Raw genomic sequence first — 16,474 nt, forward strand, 5'->3', positions numbered from 1 at the left:
GCTCTTGTCCTGACAACAATATGTAAATGAATGGGTGGAGCTGAGCTCCAATGAAACTTTGTTAAAAAACAGACAGTTGAGTGATGGAGTGAGAACTCGAGGCTTAAGGCATGGAAACAGCCTAACTGTCCTTGGACAGATAACTGGATAAAGAAGTTGTGGTATATTTATACAATGGAATACTTCTCAGTCATAAAAAAGAATAAAATAATGCCACTTGCAGCAACATGGGTAGACCTGGAGATTGTCATTCTAAGTAAGCCAGAAAGAGAAAAATGCCATATTATATCACATATATGTGGAATCTAAAAAAAAAATAAGACAAACTTATTTACAAAACAGAAACAGATTCACAGACATAGAACACAAATTAACTTATGATTACCAGCGAGGAAAAGGGGTATAAAGGAAGGAATAAATTGGGAGTTTGAGATTTGCAGATACTAACTAATAATATATAAAATAGATAAACAATAAGTTTATACTGTATAGCACAAGGAACTATATTCAATATCTGGTAGTAACTTATGGTGAAAAAGAATATGGAAACACATATGTGTATGTTCCTGTATGATGGAAGCATTGTGCTGTACACCAGAAATTGACACAACATTGTAAACAGACTATATTTCAACAAAAATATTTTTTTAAAAAGAAAACTTAAGGCTTCATTTCTCCACAAAAGCAACTGATGAGCTGGCAAAAAAAAAAAATCAGCTGTCAGAATCGGCTTTTGCAGAACTCTGCAGCAATTAACAGACGACAGTCAGGGGAAGACTTCATGTGAGAAGACGATGCCGCTTTGTCCTAAGAGAGTGCTGTAGTGTATGAAATCGCCTGACTCCCATCACCAACACCCCAAGTGAACGGCAGTCACAGGAAGCCACCACACACTCCAGTGCATACAGCTTTTACCAGAAGGAGTTATACAAAGAACTGTGCTTTGGTGTTTTGACTGATCTGCCTGGAGGACAAGGGGAAGGGCTTGCCTTTGCTTCACCAGAATCAGAGCATCCTCAGGACTGGTGCAGATTCCCAGACAGCTTTTGCTCCAGCATTTAAAGCTATTAAGTATTGACTTCAGCAGCATAGGTCAAAGGACAACAGTAGGGGCAAGGAAAAAACCAGACCCAAAAGCCTGGAAAGGAACAGGCTAACTTAAACGTCAACCACAACCGAAAAACACCTTCACTACCATGTCTCCACTAGGCATCAGAGTCTTGCAAGTTGATACTAAAATTAGCCATCACCAGGCAGAATCTGATTTTCAATGTTAGCACATTAGAGCATTCCAAATGTACATTTTTCCACCAAAACAAATGAAACATACAAAGTAATTTTGTGTGTGTGTGTGTGTATTCTTTAACATTTTTTATTGATTTATAATCATTTTACAATGTTGTGTCAAATTCCAGTGTTCAGCACAATTTTTCAGTCATTCATGGACATATACACACTCACTGTCACATTTTTTTCTCTGTGATTTATCATAACATTTTGTGTATATTTCCCTGTGCTATACAGTGTAATCTTGTTTATCACAAAGTAATTTTTTTTATGCATGAGCCATTAAAGAAGAAGGAGAAGGGGGAGGAAGAGGAATAGGAGAAGAAATTAACAAAAACTGTCTCTGAAGAAGCCCTCCGCTGTCCTTGGAATGTGAGCTCTGCCTGCTGTTCTCACAGTGGGAGCTGTTCCAAGGATGCAGCCTTGAAAGAGTAAAGTGTTACTGACACCACTTGGATGGCATAAACTTTTAAGATTTTGATGGGCAGGCACAGAGATCCACTCATCTTGTGGCCGCCCTAGACAAGCCTTGTATGTAAGTTTCCTTGCTTATTAGAACTGCCACCTACCAATCTGGAGAGATCTGCCTCCTTCTTCAGGCTCTCTTTATTCCTCCTCATGTGGTGGCCAGTTTCAGATTTCACCCAGGAAGCTCCAGAGGTGGCAAACCATCTCTCATTAGCACCCATGTGTCTACGCTGGCAATCACAGCTTTAGGAAGATGGAACGACATGAAGTGTGGCAAACACTGAGTTCAACTCCCAACATGAACCAAGCCACATGTGGAAACCACAGGTAATCATTAGTTAAATCCATTTCACCTGGAACCCACCTTCACTAATCGAGGTCCTTTTAATATGTTGCTAGAAAAACAAGCGTGTCCTTCAAGCAGCAGGTAGCCCAAGCAATGAGATGTTTGCCTGTTTTCCAGGAACTTGGAGTCAGCTGTGTCCAGTTCCAGCAGAGCCAGTTAAGTGGAAAGGAACCACAACCCTCCAGCTGGGCCAACTGGGCATGTGCTGGGGACCTTTTGATGTCAGAGGGCTAAAACCGCCACCCTCTGTTCTTTTCTTGGGGGTGGGGGTAGGGTAATTAGCTTTATTTATTCTTTAAACAAATGAACAAATCCAATCACCACTCCCCAGCTTCTTTATTCCTTTAAAGGGGGAGGTAATTAGGTTTCTTTGTTCATCCCTTGATGGAGGTACTGGGGATTGAACCCAGTACCTTGTGTGTGCCAAGCAGGCACTCTACCACTGAGCTGTATCCTCCTCCTCTTGCTTCTCTACTTTTTATCCCTAAAGTACCACAAGCCCCTTTCCTTTCTGGAGGCAGATCTGAGACTTGTCCCCCTGTCTCCTCACTTGGCTGCCTCTCCGCTACCCTCTCCTGAATCAGCATTTTGGTTTGCTCTGAGCCATTTACTCTTGTTGATTCAGGACAGAGTTTCCCCAAAAAATGAAAAAGAGAAGATAGTTTACTGGGGCATTATCTTTGCCCTCTCCTTCCAGTGAGGATGTTACAAATAAGTACAGTGTGTTTAAGAATCCTTATGCCCACTTAAATAAGGAAAAACTCCGTTTTCCATGTCTTGTGTAGTTCCTTCCTTCTGAGAGGGTCCCCATCGCAGAAGCTTCTGTGCCTGTGGCGTTGGGTTGCTTTCTTCTCCCAGTGTGCGTGTGTTTGCCACTCTGGAAGCTCATCGAAATCCCTACAATTGGAATCTTGGGAAGGCTTCCTCACATAGGCATGGCCAATTATTAAGTCCTTTCCTAGCTCATCTCCCCTCTCTAGAAGATGAGGGTAGGGCTGAAAACTCCAAGCTTCTAATCATGGTTTGGTCTTTCTACTGATCAGCCTCCATATAGGAGCCCCACTCAGGTCATTTCAATATATGCTCCTGGTTACTCTTATCAGTTAGGAATTTACACGCGTGTCGGCAGTCTTAAGTGAGCAGGTCGTGGGACCCAGGTCAAAGCTCACAACAACTTGCATGTGTGTGAGCTGAGAAGTAAATGTACGCATGCGCTAGTGGCATGAGCCAGCGTTATGAACACACGCATGTGCGGGCGTAATAAGAGGCCAAGCACCTGCACCCGAGCGCGCGCCACCCGCTTGTACTGCAGTGAAGTGCCGTTTTGCTCCTTGTCGGCTCCTCGCGCTTTCTTCCGGTTGGGCAGCTCACCTCCTCGGATCCCTCTTCAGCCCCCCCTCGGCTGACAATGAGTTTTACAAGCTCTGAGCCGGGATGTGGGGACAGAGACCAATATACATATTTTCAATGATCTCAGCCCACATCTCAAGCCAAACCCAGTGGATGCTTATGCCTGGGGGAAGGAAAGAGTCATTACAGCTTTCAAGCTCACTGTGTGATTCTGCTGTGCAGACTGAGATCGTTTATTTTTGTGGTCATCACACTTCAGCCTAAATGGCAAACACCTGGAATTCTTAGTAAGTGTCTGGCTCGGAAGAGCTGGTTTGTGCCTGAGGATTTGTATTTCTTAAAAGCTACAGGTCCCTGGATTTCACTGTATGGACCCAGGTCCTCTTTACTCAGCTCAATAAAATTTGAGGAAGAAAAATAAAGAAAACTGACCTGAGATGATAAGGAAAAAATCAAAACACCTGCAATGTATGTTCCATTTCAAGAGAAATTTTATTCATATTGAAAGAAATCAATCAAACATGATATTGCAATGGCTTTTAATAACAAAATCTACAAAGGGAAGAGAGTATTTCCCATTAAACGAGGTAAAGAGAGCTTCCACTAAAACTCTTCCTCAGAGTCAAAAATCCAACACTCAAAAAGGACGTTGTTTACAAGGTGCAAACATTTTCCAAAATCATAAAAAGGCCTTTGCCCACTTGCCAAAATGTGAGTCATTTACTCAGCCGTACAGATGAATTTCACAGCTCTCTACTGACATTATAATATAACACAGTTGCCTTGTGTTGACTGTTTCTTATATACCTAACTTACAAATAACTACGCTTGACAATTTCACAAACTCCATTTTAAATACAACATACATTTACAAAATTTACAGGCTGCCTCCTAACTCCCAATATTGTTGGGAGTTGCAGCATTGGCTCAGGCACCACCTGGGGAAGTGCTGACTCATGGACACAGGTGCGCCTACACCGTTTCAGTCCTCAGCCTTTCCGTCCCTTCCCAGTCACACGAGACCTGACACCCAGCCTTCTGTCCATGGCAGACTCACAGTCACTCAGGGAGGGGAGAGACCAGGAGGTCCTCACAGAGGACGCTTAATGGGACTGAAAAACCTGTCCCTCAGACTCCTCCGTGATGCCAGGGCTCTGACCAACAAGTGTAGGCTTCTTGAGAAAAAGGAGGTGGGAGCAGTTGAGGTTCAAAGTTTGACCATCCCGTCTTCCATCTCATACAGACAGTTCTGTCCAGCTCGCCTGAAATATTCACGGTCGGGGTTGGAGACAGTGCGGATCTCGACTGGACTCAGGCAAGTTGAGTTGGGTGGAGCCTGAAGGTCAAAGCTGGGTATCAGGCTGGTGTCTTCCTGGTCATGTGGGCCGATTGTTTGGATCCAGGTCCAGGTGTCCTGAGGGGAAGCTGAAATGCCTGACAGCCCCAGACCAGGCCACTGCGATCTGGGCTGGGAGGCTGAGGATAGGCTGAGTGCCTTTGGGGAGAGGATTCTGGTAAGTCTGGATGGGGACGTGGGAAGACTTCTCATCTCATGCCTGGATGCTAAATTTAGAGTTGTGGCCACACTGTTGTGTGGCAGACTGTCAACTAGGCTATGACTCCACACCAGGAAGTTTGCCTTGTACTTCCTGGTGGAAGCTCCATAGAGCCTGACGGGTGAGGCACTAAAGGCCACCTCAAGTCTTCGGTTCACAAGCACCCAGTTCAGGTGCTTTCTTGAGAGACGGTGTAGGGCAGAATCATTTCACAGCAGGTCTCTTGACCGGCGGCTGACCTGTGACAACAGGGCCCGGGACAGACCTCTTCCTGGACGTTTGGACAGGCATTGGCCGGGTGGGACGCTGTGGGAGAGAGAACATCATTTAGACACCTCAGGAGTCAGAATTAGCAAACTGGATGCAGTCCAGGACCGACAATTTCAACCACAGCCTAATGGAACACAGGAAAATGATAAACAATTTAGGACAGAGAAAAACTGGCAGACTGAAACAAAACGGGGAAGTTAGCAATATACCCTAGGATCTTTTCTACAACAGGAGGAAGAAAACAACCCAGTAGAAATAAACAACACATGCAAAGTTAAATTTTACAGAAAAAATCATGCAAATGATCATTACACACTTGAAGAGGTACCCCCCTCAGATGTGGTCAAGGGGAAAAATTACAATATTAATCTGAGTGGTTTGCCTGTCAGAACAGACAATAAAAACTTTCCCAATATTGTCTGCTGTTAAGGTCAAGGTTTAGAACATTTCCCTACACGATGTGAAGAATGTCAACAGTGTCTATCGGTTTGGGGGCATTTGGGAGAATTTACAAGTTAAAAGATGCCTTGACATAAAGTCAGAGAAGGCATCTGATAAAACACTTCACACGTGCACTGAAATGCCTCCACGAGCATTCGCTGGTCCTCTTGCACAAAATAGGAAAAAAGTTCAAAATAAATTGGAATATGAAAAATACAGAAATGAAACAGGACTCCTAGAGGCCAGCCTGGGTTTAACATAACCCCGCACCCATGAGGGACACAGAAGTGAAGCAAAACGGGGACTGAGACGGGAAACAGAGCAAGGCAGCAGGGGCAAGACTCACCCTCACAAAGGGACACGGCTCCGTGGATTCCGTGCAGAGTCTCTGTTTTTCCTCTTGGGGTCTTCTGGGAATGTTTCGTGCGAGAGGATTTCTCTGCTGCTCTTGTGGCCTGCAGGACGGTTCACATTAAGTGTCTGGATGCCCCCACCTTCCTGTCCTCACTGGTGACTGGGGACCAAGAACACTCCCAGAGCCCAGTCCCCACCCTTGTTTGGGGGTGATGGAGGCATCCAGGCTCCTGAGACCTTAGCAAAGGCAAGTCCTTCCATCACGTCAGAGGCAGCCCCTCCTTCCCGGGAGCACCCGCTTCCCCACTCTGCTTTCCTCATTAAATACACTCACATAGACGCAACTGCCTCTCCGCCTGCCCCGTGCATCCTGCCCGGATAGTTTCTGGCCCTTCCCCCTTAGTGATTCCCAGGAGTCTCAGGACTAGAATTAGCTCTGAGTGTGCAGCCCTGCAGGGCACAAGGCTCCTGTCCATGTCTCTTGAGTCACCCTCCCTGCACCTGGGGCAGCTGTGTAGGACAGCACCCCTCAGCTCCACTGCCCGGGTCATCTGGCCCTGGACGCCTCACCTCCGTCTTGGTTCCATCTCTCTGACAGGTTTGGTAAAGGATCCCGGAGTCTGGATGTCTTGGGGCTTCTTGGGTTCCAGATTCTCCTTATTCTTGGAGCCCAAAGGCTGAGCAGCAGGGGCCCCACTCCAGCACTTGCTGGGGCACCACTTGCTGATGGCCAAGTGCCCAAAGGCTCCACACTTCCTACACTTCACCTGTGGGAAGAGGAGGAGGGTGGGCAGTGAGTCCACAGGAATCACAGGCAACTTTCAAAGGATGATAGTTGGGCAAGGTGGGCTGGACCTGGGCAGGTCCACTTCTGCTCAGATACTTTTCATCAATATGTACTGTAGTGCTCCCTACAGGACCCAAAGTTGGTTGAATCCGTGGATGGGGAACCTTGGTTACAAAGGGCTAGGGGCTGACTGTGCCATTCCACGTGGATTTCTCACGGACCCAGGTGCTGCCCTGAACGCAGGCACTGTTTCAGATTTCTTATGTTGGACAGAGTTTTGACGCTGGATATGAGTTTGGGATAGAGGACAGAGAACATAACCACCAGGAAATTCGAGATACTCTGGTGCTGCCCACAGAGCATTTTAGAGGGAGATCAAGGGGAAAAGAATTGAGTGTCTAAAGATGGGAGAAATGAACCAGATTTGGGGCCTTGGACAAACACCAAGCTGGACATGACACTAAATAGGGAATAAGATTACTCCTCAGAGGATCTGATGGGCCAATCATCAGACGAGGATACTACAAACCAGTGTAGCCCTGGATACGGAAGAGCAGTTGCGTCATAAGATAGACGTTTCCATGGAAAAAAACACTCTTTGGGATTCATGCAGACCCCCTGGTTCTTAAAATATCCACGCTTCCACTTACCTTGGTATCCGTCTCTTCTGGAAAGGGGGTCCTCTGCCTCACCGGTCCCCTCTGTAGCACCTTCTCATTCTGGGACGTAGGGGGTCTTAGGGGCGGATTGTGAATGTAGTGACTTTTTATCTGCCTCATATCCTTGGGCTTCTGGTCATTCTTCCTTGGGAATTGACTGTTGTATTTTCTAGACACACGAAAAAATAATACCATGGAGATACAGGGACAGAAGCCATCCTGCCCTTACCTCTCTGAGTAGATGACAGGGCTCACTGAGTCACACCCACTAAGTCACACCCACTATGAGCTGGTCTGCTCATGAACTGATGTCCCATTTTGTGACACTTGTCATCTTTTCCCAACATTATTTACTCCCAGAATAGGACACTGCCTGAGAAAAGACCACTGGATGAACAAACAGTGAAATTAAATTTGCAGCCCTGAATGCCTGCTTTTGGAGACTTGCCTGTGGTCAGGGCTGCTTGTACTCTTTCTCCCTGACAAGCTCCATGTAACCTGCGCCTGTGTTCTGGGTTTTGGGTCAGGCACTCCCTCCAACATTTAACCGTCTACCAGCATTTATGAAAGTGAATACACAGGCAGCCAACTACTATTGACTTTTCCCCCACGTATTTCCAGAAAACTCGGAATTCTCATAGAGCAGCTTCTTACTGAGAAAACCTGCCAGTTCTTCTGGCAAAGCTCTGCAGAGATTTGATACTTAAGCTGATGATCACCTGTGAAATTTCAGACATGGCCTCATAACCACATGCCAAATTTCATCAGAGGCTTGCACAAAGCCACAGAGGAACAAGCAATCTGAGGATGCCCGTGCAAGCTCACATGTATGTGCAAATTCACACCAGGCAACTCACAGATAAAAGCCTGTGTTATACAGGGACACATGAATCGAAAGTCTGCTCAGGAGAATCGACAGCCCACACCCATGCCCTGCTGGAATCCCTCCAGGCTCCACCCACGTCACCGCCTGACACCGTGCGCCTACCTCTCCCCTCGGGCTCCAGGTCTCTGGGGGGCTCTGGGAAGCTGGTCCACCGAAGGCTGGCCCTTCTTACTCGGGACACAGCGGGCCGTTGGATCCTCTCCCGGCAACAGAGGAAACCGTAGCAGAACCTCCACAGAGGCATCAACTATCCATTTCTCTGTCATCAAGTTGATCTGATAGCGATGAAAGAGGATAAAGATTCAATTAGAGTTCTGCACACAGGAAGAAGCCCTGGAGTGACACAAGATGAAGAAAGCTCCCAGTTTCCTGAGTTCTTTCATCCAATGCTAATCAGAGCGTAAAGGCTCTTTCCTCCAATCCCACAGTGAGCTTGCTCATGACCCCAGGTGGCAGGCAGCAAGGGGTGAGAGCTGAGTGCCGAGAGAATGCTGGCGATCCCCAGCCGGGAACTGGGGCTGCATGTGCCCCTCCCATCTGATAACTGCAGGTCCTCTGTGATCACCCAGCGTCCATCCGCCCATGTTGTCAATCACCAGATTCCACCCCTGGTCAAGGGGGAAACTGCCTGAGCACTGACACCGGACTGGGAGCCCACCTCATCCCTCTGCATCTCATTCACTCAAACTAACATCTCCCTCACTTACGTCTCTCTGCGGAATCCCAGCTTGCTTTAAGAAGGCTTTGCCCTGTTCCATTGAAAGTGTGCCGGGGTCCATCACTGCGGGCGCTCTCCCAGGGGCGCTCTTTCTCTCTGGAGGGAAGAAAATGAAACCATTGAATTTTGTACATCCCTGAAATCTCCCAAATACAGGATGCAGTCAAGTCTCATCACTCTTCTCTGCCCACCATCTCACCTATTACCTTTTATTCAAACCACATGTATGTAGAGGAGGGTATAGCACAAGTGGTTGGGTGCCTGCTTAGCACGCACAGAGTCCTGGGTTCAACCCCCAGGACCTCCTCTAAAAATGTCTAACTGCCACCCTTTCCCCGACAAACTACATATATATATTCTTCTGCGAGAAACAGAGCACCAAGCAATGAAAAAATAAGGTGATGTTTTTGTTAAGTTACTCCACTATGTCAATAAAAATTTAATTAACAATTCAATCAAGCTAAGAAGAAAAAAGGAGTAATTTATTCCAGTCAAACTGAGCGTTATAACCCAGGAGACAGACTCTCAGAAGCTGTGAGAACTGTTCCCTGGGTCAGGAGTCAGAGAGGCAGTTTTATACATTTTCAAGACAAGGAATAATGTATCATCTTAACAGGTATATGTTATATCTAAATTTCATCAGAGATATTTTGGTGACGTACGCACGTAGAGAGCAAACCTACAGGTCAACAACACCCCATGTACAGGATAGAATGGAAATATTCATCTTAGGAGTTACAGTGCTGGCATATGAAAAGGACTGTTTTTCACAACGTTTGATTATATCCCTTGGTCTTCAGGAGGTGTGGTTATTGTACAATGTGGATGCATATTGGGAAAAGACAGTCACAAAGGCATGTGGAGACATCCTATGTGTGCTTCAATTCTGAACTAGATTGTCTTGCCATTAAGAAATTTGTGATTTTTTTCCCCATCAAGTACATAACATATCATATTCATTAAATGCAGAGTCCTTCTTTAGAGACTTTATGTAATATACCATAAAACACTTGGGAAAAGTGATCATGTAATTGATCTTGAAGAAAATTCAATGTACTTGAAAACTGGATATTTACACCCTATAGTCACCCTTTGTCACATTTTAAGAAAATTAGATGCAACTACACTTCTAAATTTCTATATAACATTAGGATTTTTTAAACTGTGAAATATGTTTCCAGAAATTTCTGAAATGAAACTCTTTAAAATCATAAATGAAATTAAAGTGGAAATCATAAGGGAAAAATAAAGCATTTCGAATCAAAAATTAAGGACAGGAAAAAAACTTGAGTTCGGGGGAATTCCTTAATCTAAATGGACACATTATAAACAAATGAAATTTACCCAAAGTGTTTGAAATTGGAGAGAGAAGAAAGATTATAAAAAAGGAAATGAAGATGGAATTGATTAACTAAAAAATGAGTAGGATCTAATGGAAATACAAATAGTTTGCAACAAGAAAATAACCTTTCCCCAGGCTGTCATAAAATGACAATAATATGTATCATAAGGTTCATATTCAAAAAAAGAAAAGACATTATTGCCATAGAAACAGGAAAGAAAGGATCAGGACCTACTACAACTCATTTTGGGGCTGACGTATTTCAATGTTTGGAATAAAGTATGCTTTCCTCTTTCAATTTTAAATTGACCAAACTCCAGTAGGTAGGAAACGTCCCAACCACAAACTAAGGTAGAAGAACTCTTGCCTCCACAGTGGACTGGGAGCTCCACACCTGAGGTGCCGCTCCATTTTTTTTTTTTAACAGGCTTAGTTAGGGTCAGGGACCCAAATTTCAACCGGCTCCAGACAAGTTCTCATAAATGCACTAGGATAAATGATGAATCCGTAAATCATTCTCAGTTTTTAAACGCCCTCAGTCAAAGACACCAGGTTCCATAATGCTTGTCCACCACCTCAGACAAATCACGTGCTTGGTGACCGTTTCTTTTGGTTGTTGTTTTGTTTTGTTTTTTGAGGTTTGGGGAGTCTTTTTAGGGGGAGGGGGGAATTTTGACCTTCATCTCAAAATTAACATTTTGGAAATATTTTGTGACTCAGGATCAGTGCCAAGTAATTCTATTAAACAATTAACTAATCCTTACCTTAGCACCTAAAATGGCCATCTCTACATTTTCCCCACTCTCCTGTTTCTCTGAGGGATACACGGAGGCCCCAGATAGTAAGGAAAACAACCTGTCTTCTTGCTATTCCAGAGCAGTTCAGCTATGTGGATACTCCACAAACCCACAAGGACCGAACGGTTACCAGGGTGACTGGAGAAGAGACAACTGACCAGAAAACCCTTCTGCTGGGCTTTATACTGTCTCAGGACGCCCTGGAATCTCCCTCCAGCTGACGTCACCATCCTCACCTAATCTCCGGGGATCTAGTCACCGCCCACCATCCCTTGATTGGATGGAATGTTGTACCGGGGTTTACTGCTTCTTCCCACTCTCACTTTATCCCAAACTTATAGATCTGAAACAGTGCACTATAATGTGGTCCTTGCCATTCCCTATGATTTTAAAAAGATACACATATAACTATATAATTTAAACAATATATAGTGTTTAAAATACTTATACATATGTTGCCACTGGGCCAGGTTGTGCATGTGTGGGGGCGGGGCATATATAGGAAATCTCTGAACCTTCTGCTCACTGTTGCTCTGAGCACTAAACTTCTCTGAAAAATAAAGCCTATTTTAAGAAAATAATTATTCATATACCAACATACTGGCTGACTCTTTCTGCATCTTGCCAATGAGATAACCCAGGCCCCATGGAATGGAGTTCAATGGCAGCCAGGGTTTTGGAAATCCCAACCTGCTAAGCACCAGTGAAAACCAAGGCTGAGAACAGCCAGGCTCAGCCAAGATACAGTAACAACCTTAGCGTCAATCAGTTGATGAATGTATAAAGAAAAAGTGGTATACACATCAGTGGAATCTTATTAAACCACAAAAAGGGGTAGAAACTTGCCCTTGGTAACGACATGGATAGGTGTTCAGGGCATTATGCTGAGTGAAATAAACCAGACAAAGACATACTGTACGATCTCACTTATATGTAGAATCTTCATAAAGACGAACTCATAGGTGCAGAGAACAGATTGGTGGTGTCGGGGGTGGGGTGTCAAAACGTACTAACTTCCAGTTATAAAATAAACAAGTCAGAGAGATGTATGTACAGCACGGTGACTATCTTTCAAATATTGTGTATTTGAAGGTTGCTAAGAGAGTAGATCTTGAAAGCCCTCATCACACAAACACATAATTTGTAACTCTGGATGGTGGCAGAGGTTTTGGTAGTGGCCCCAGAACCCAGTCTAGGACCCTTTGTGGAGGTGGGAGAGCTCCTTTCTGGGGTTGGCAGGGGTGTCTTTCAAAGCAGCTAGGGAACAGAATTCCCCCAGGAGTGGGACAGTGAACCTGCACAGCCTGACCTTCACTGACAGGCCGCAGGAGACGGGTTTTGAAACTGGAGACTTCTGACTAGCACACCTCTCTGAGTTTCAAATAAGGGAAGGGGCCCTGAGGCTTTATGCCCAGTCATATTTTTCACAGGGAGCTCCTTTGAAAGAGTGAAATCGGTTAACAAAAAATAAGTAAATAGGATCTAATAAAAATATAAATAGAGTGCAACAGGATTGTGATGCCCTCTTTCGTTTACAGGTTTAGGGTCAGTTTCCCAAATCTCAAGCAGCTCCCAAAAAGTTGAATACACTTGATAGATGAATACACTAGGATAAATGATAAATTTAAAACTCATTTACAGTTTTTTAAAGCCATAGGCCTCATTATGCCCCCACAATGCATGTTCACCACCGCAGACAAATCAGGGGATGGGTAACCATTTTTGTGGAAATTTTTACCTTCATCTCAAAAATAACACTTTGGAAATATTTTGTGAATCAGGGTCAGTGCTAAGAAATTCTATTAAACAATTTTAAAATTCTTACTTTAATACCGAAAATGTCCATCTCTAGATTTCTCCCACTTTCCTGTTTTCTGAAAAATAAACAGAGGCCCCCAGAAAGTCATGAAAACTAACCTGTGTCTTTGTCGTCTGTCTGGAGCCACCACAAAAGTGGACACTGGGCAAAACCACTAGAGACAGCGTGGTAACCAGGATGACAGCAGAAGAGACACTGACCAGAGACTGGATCGTGTGCTGGCTTTATACTGTCTCAGGATCCCCTGGAATTTCCCTTGCTGATGTCATAATCCTGGCCTAGTGTCTGGGGATCTAATCAGCGCCCACTCTCCCCTGATTGGATGGAATGTTGTATCGGGTGTTTACCATTCCTTCCCACTTTTACTCTACCTCAAATGTACAGATCTGAAACAATAGACCATAATTTGGTCCTTGCCATTCCCTATGATTTTAACAAGATGCATATATAACTATATAATTTTAACAACTTATATTGTTTGAAATACTTATACATATGTTGCCAGTGGGAGATGTTGTGCAATGTAGGGGCAGGGCATATATTTGGAATCTCTGAACCTTCTGCTCGTTATTGCCCTGAGCTTAACAACTACGCTAACATAAAGCCAATTAAAGAAAATAAAACTTATACACATACGAACATGTTGGCTGAATCTTTCTGCACCTTCCCAATGAGACAACTCAGTCTCCATGGCAAATTGCTGAAGGGCAACCCGGGCATTGGAGGACACCTGTGTCAGCCATAAAACACTAACACCTAAATGTCCATCAGTGGATGAATGGATAAAGAAAATGTGTATATGCACCAATGGAATGTTATTCAACTACAAAGAGGAATTGAATTTTGGCTTTGGTAACAGCATAATGCCTAGATGTCAAGGGCATTACGCTAAGTGCAATAAACCAGACAGAGAAAAGCGAATACGGTATAATCTCAGTTATAGGTGGAATCTAAAAACAAACGAACGAGCTCATAGATACAGAGAACAGATTGGTGGCTGGCGGGGTGGCCTTCCAAACGGTCCAGACTTCCAGTTGTAAAATAAATGGGTCACAGTGATATCGATTCACTATGGTGACTGTATTGAAAATATTTTATTTCACATTTGTAAGATGCTAACAGAGTAGATCTTACAAGTCCTCATCACACACACACAATGTGGAACTATATGTGGGTGCAGATTGCCGCAGTGCCCCCGGGACCCGGTCTACACTGCTTCCTCAGGGTGAACGACTCCCTCTAGGAATGGCAAGGGCTTCTCTCAAAGCAGCTGGGGAACAGAGTTCAGCTGAAGCCCGAGGAACTGAGGCAGCAAACCCACAACGCCTGCCCTTCAATGACAGGCCACCCAGGATGGCGACAGAGAGGTGCTGGCACTGGAGAGTTCAGGCTGCACACCTCTCTGACTTTCAGACAAAGGGAAGGGACCCTGACACTAAAAACCCAGTTACATCCTCTCAGGGAGCTCCTTTGAAAAGACAGGAACAGTTAGCCAAAAAATAAATAGGATCTAATGGAAATATAAATACAATGCAACAAGAAAATATTTCTTGAAAGCAGTCAAATACATGACCATGGGCTGTCATGTGAAGACAAAAAACTTTATCGTAATAGACTCTATTAAAAAAAGGAAAAGACAATTTTGCCATAGACACAGGAAAAAAGCTGTGTCCAGACATGTCCTGTCTACTCCTGGGCCTGGCATATTCCAATGTGTAGAATACATCGTGCTTTCCTCTGCCAATTTTATATGAACAAAATGAAGCAGCGAGGAAGCGCGTCCCAACTACAGTTAGGGAAGAACTGTCCCCTCCACAGTGGACTGGGAGCTTCACCCCTGCGCTGCCGCTCCTTTTGGTTTATGGGTTTAGGGTCAGGGTCCCAAATTTCAATCAGCTTCAAACAAGTTCTCCTAAATATACTAGGAAAAATTATAAATTAGTAAATCACTTTCAGTTATTAAAAGCTCTCCGTCAAAGACACGAGGGCTCCATAATGCTTGTCCCCCACCCCAGACAAATCAGCTGCTGGGTGACTGTTTGTTTATTTGTTTGTTTCTTTCTTTCTTTGAAATTTTGACCTTCATCCCAAAATTAACATTTTGGAAATATTTTGTGAATCAGGATCAGTGCCAAGTAATTATATTAAACAGTTAACAACTCCTTAAAGGACGCTTTCTAGACTTTTCCAATCTCCTGTTTCTCTGAGGGATACACAGAGGCCCCAAGTAGTAATGAAAACTAACCTGTGCTTTTGCTGTAGGGCAGGAGCCACTCAGATAGGTGGACACTGGACAAAACCACCGTGGTGGTTACCAGGACGACTGGAGAAGAGACGACTGGCCAGAAGGTTCCTTCCTGCGCTGGGCTTTACACGGCCGCAGGACCCCCTGGAATGCCCCTCGGGCTGAGGCCATCAGCCTAGCCTACTCTCTGGGGACCTGGTCGCCGCCCGCTCTCCCCTGATTGGAGGGAACGTGGTGTTGGGTTGTTATCATTCCTTCCCACTTTCACTTTATCTCAAACTTACAGATCTGAAACAATGTGCTATAATTTGGTCTTTGCCAGTCCCTGCAATTTTAAAAACATGCATGTTTAACTATGTAAGTTTAACAACCTATTCTGTTTAAAACATTTATACATATACTGCCAGTGCCAGACGTTGTGCATGTGTGGGGGCAGGGCATTTTGGGGAATTCTCTGAGCCTTCTGTTCATTATTGCTCTGAGCTAAAAACTACTCTTAAAAAATTAAGCCAATTAAAAAAAAACTTATACGTATACCAATATGCTGGCTGAATCTTTCTGCATCTTGCCAATGAGTCAACTCGGTTTCCATGGCAAAGAGCTCAAGGGCAGCCAGGCTTTGGAGATCCTGACCTGCTGGGCACCGGTGAAGACCAAGGTTGAGAAAAGCCTGGCTTGGCCAAGATATGGTAACTACCTTAATGTCCATCAATGGATGAATGGATAAAGAAGATATAGTATATACATCAATGGAACATGGTTCAATGATAAAAAAATGGATAGAATCTTGCCTTTCGTAACAACCTGGATGGATGTGGAGAGCATTACACTGAGTGAAATAAACCAGGCAGAGAAGGACAGATAACAGTATGATTTCACTTACATGTAGAATCTTTATAAAGACACACTCATAGATACAGAGAACAGATTGGTGGTTGTGGGGAAGGGTGTGGGAAAAGGTACAAATTTCTAGTTATAAAACAAACAAGTCTAGAGCTATATGTACAGCATGGTGACTATATTTAAAATATTTTCTTGCATATTTGAAAGTTGCAAAAAGACTAGATCTTAAAAGTCCTCATCACACAGGCACAAATTTGTAAGTATGGATGGTGGCACACATTATGGCAGTGGCTCCAGGACCAGTCT

The 16,474-nt window shown here is 44.3% G+C and overlaps 2 protein-coding genes across 2 annotated transcripts in view; one reads left to right on the forward strand and one right to left on the reverse strand.

Annotated features, from left to right (window-relative positions):
* The window catches only part of LOC116282204 (vomeronasal type-1 receptor 4-like), a 72,285-nt gene extending 56,818 nt beyond the window's left edge, over positions 1 to 15,467 (forward strand). The window contains exon 3 of the transcript XR_012076093.1: positions 15,343 to 15,467. The gene's annotated coding sequence lies outside the window, so the exon portion shown is untranslated. The remainder of the gene's footprint in view (positions 1 to 15,342) is intronic.
* Positions 3,974 to 13,274, reverse strand: LOC140698350 (protein FAM90A27P-like). The gene is made up of 7 exons (XM_072968543.1): positions 13,179 to 13,274; positions 9,112 to 9,218; positions 8,507 to 8,679; positions 7,510 to 7,687; positions 6,643 to 6,839; positions 6,065 to 6,173; positions 3,974 to 5,313 (listed from the first exon to the last, which is right to left on the reverse strand). The coding sequence occupies exons 2-7, from the start codon at positions 9,181 to 9,183 to the stop codon at positions 5,212 to 5,214; spliced, it is 831 nt and encodes a 276-aa protein (XP_072824644.1). The 5' UTR covers positions 9,184 to 9,218; positions 13,179 to 13,274; the 3' UTR covers positions 3,974 to 5,211.
* Positions 15,468 to 16,474: the final 1,007 nt, after the last annotated feature.

The sequence above is a fragment of the Vicugna pacos genome, chromosome 9 (genome assembly GCF_048564905.1).
Source record: "Vicugna pacos chromosome 9, VicPac4, whole genome shotgun sequence".
NCBI lineage: Eukaryota > Metazoa > Chordata > Mammalia > Artiodactyla > Camelidae > Vicugna > Vicugna pacos.

Coding starts and splice junctions, on each gene's coding strand:
- LOC140698350 (XM_072968543.1), bottom strand. CDS start 9,183: ATGGACCCCGGCACACTTTCAATGGAACAGGGCAAAGCCTTCTTAAAG. Junction 6,174..6,642: donor GAGATGGAACCAAGACGGAG/GTGAGGCGTCCA, acceptor ACCGTCCTGCAG/GCCACAAGAGCAGCAGAGAA. Junction 5,314..6,064: donor AGCCGTGTCCCTTTGTGAGG/GTGAGTCTTGCC, acceptor TCTCTCCCACAG/CGTCCCACCCGGCCAATGCC.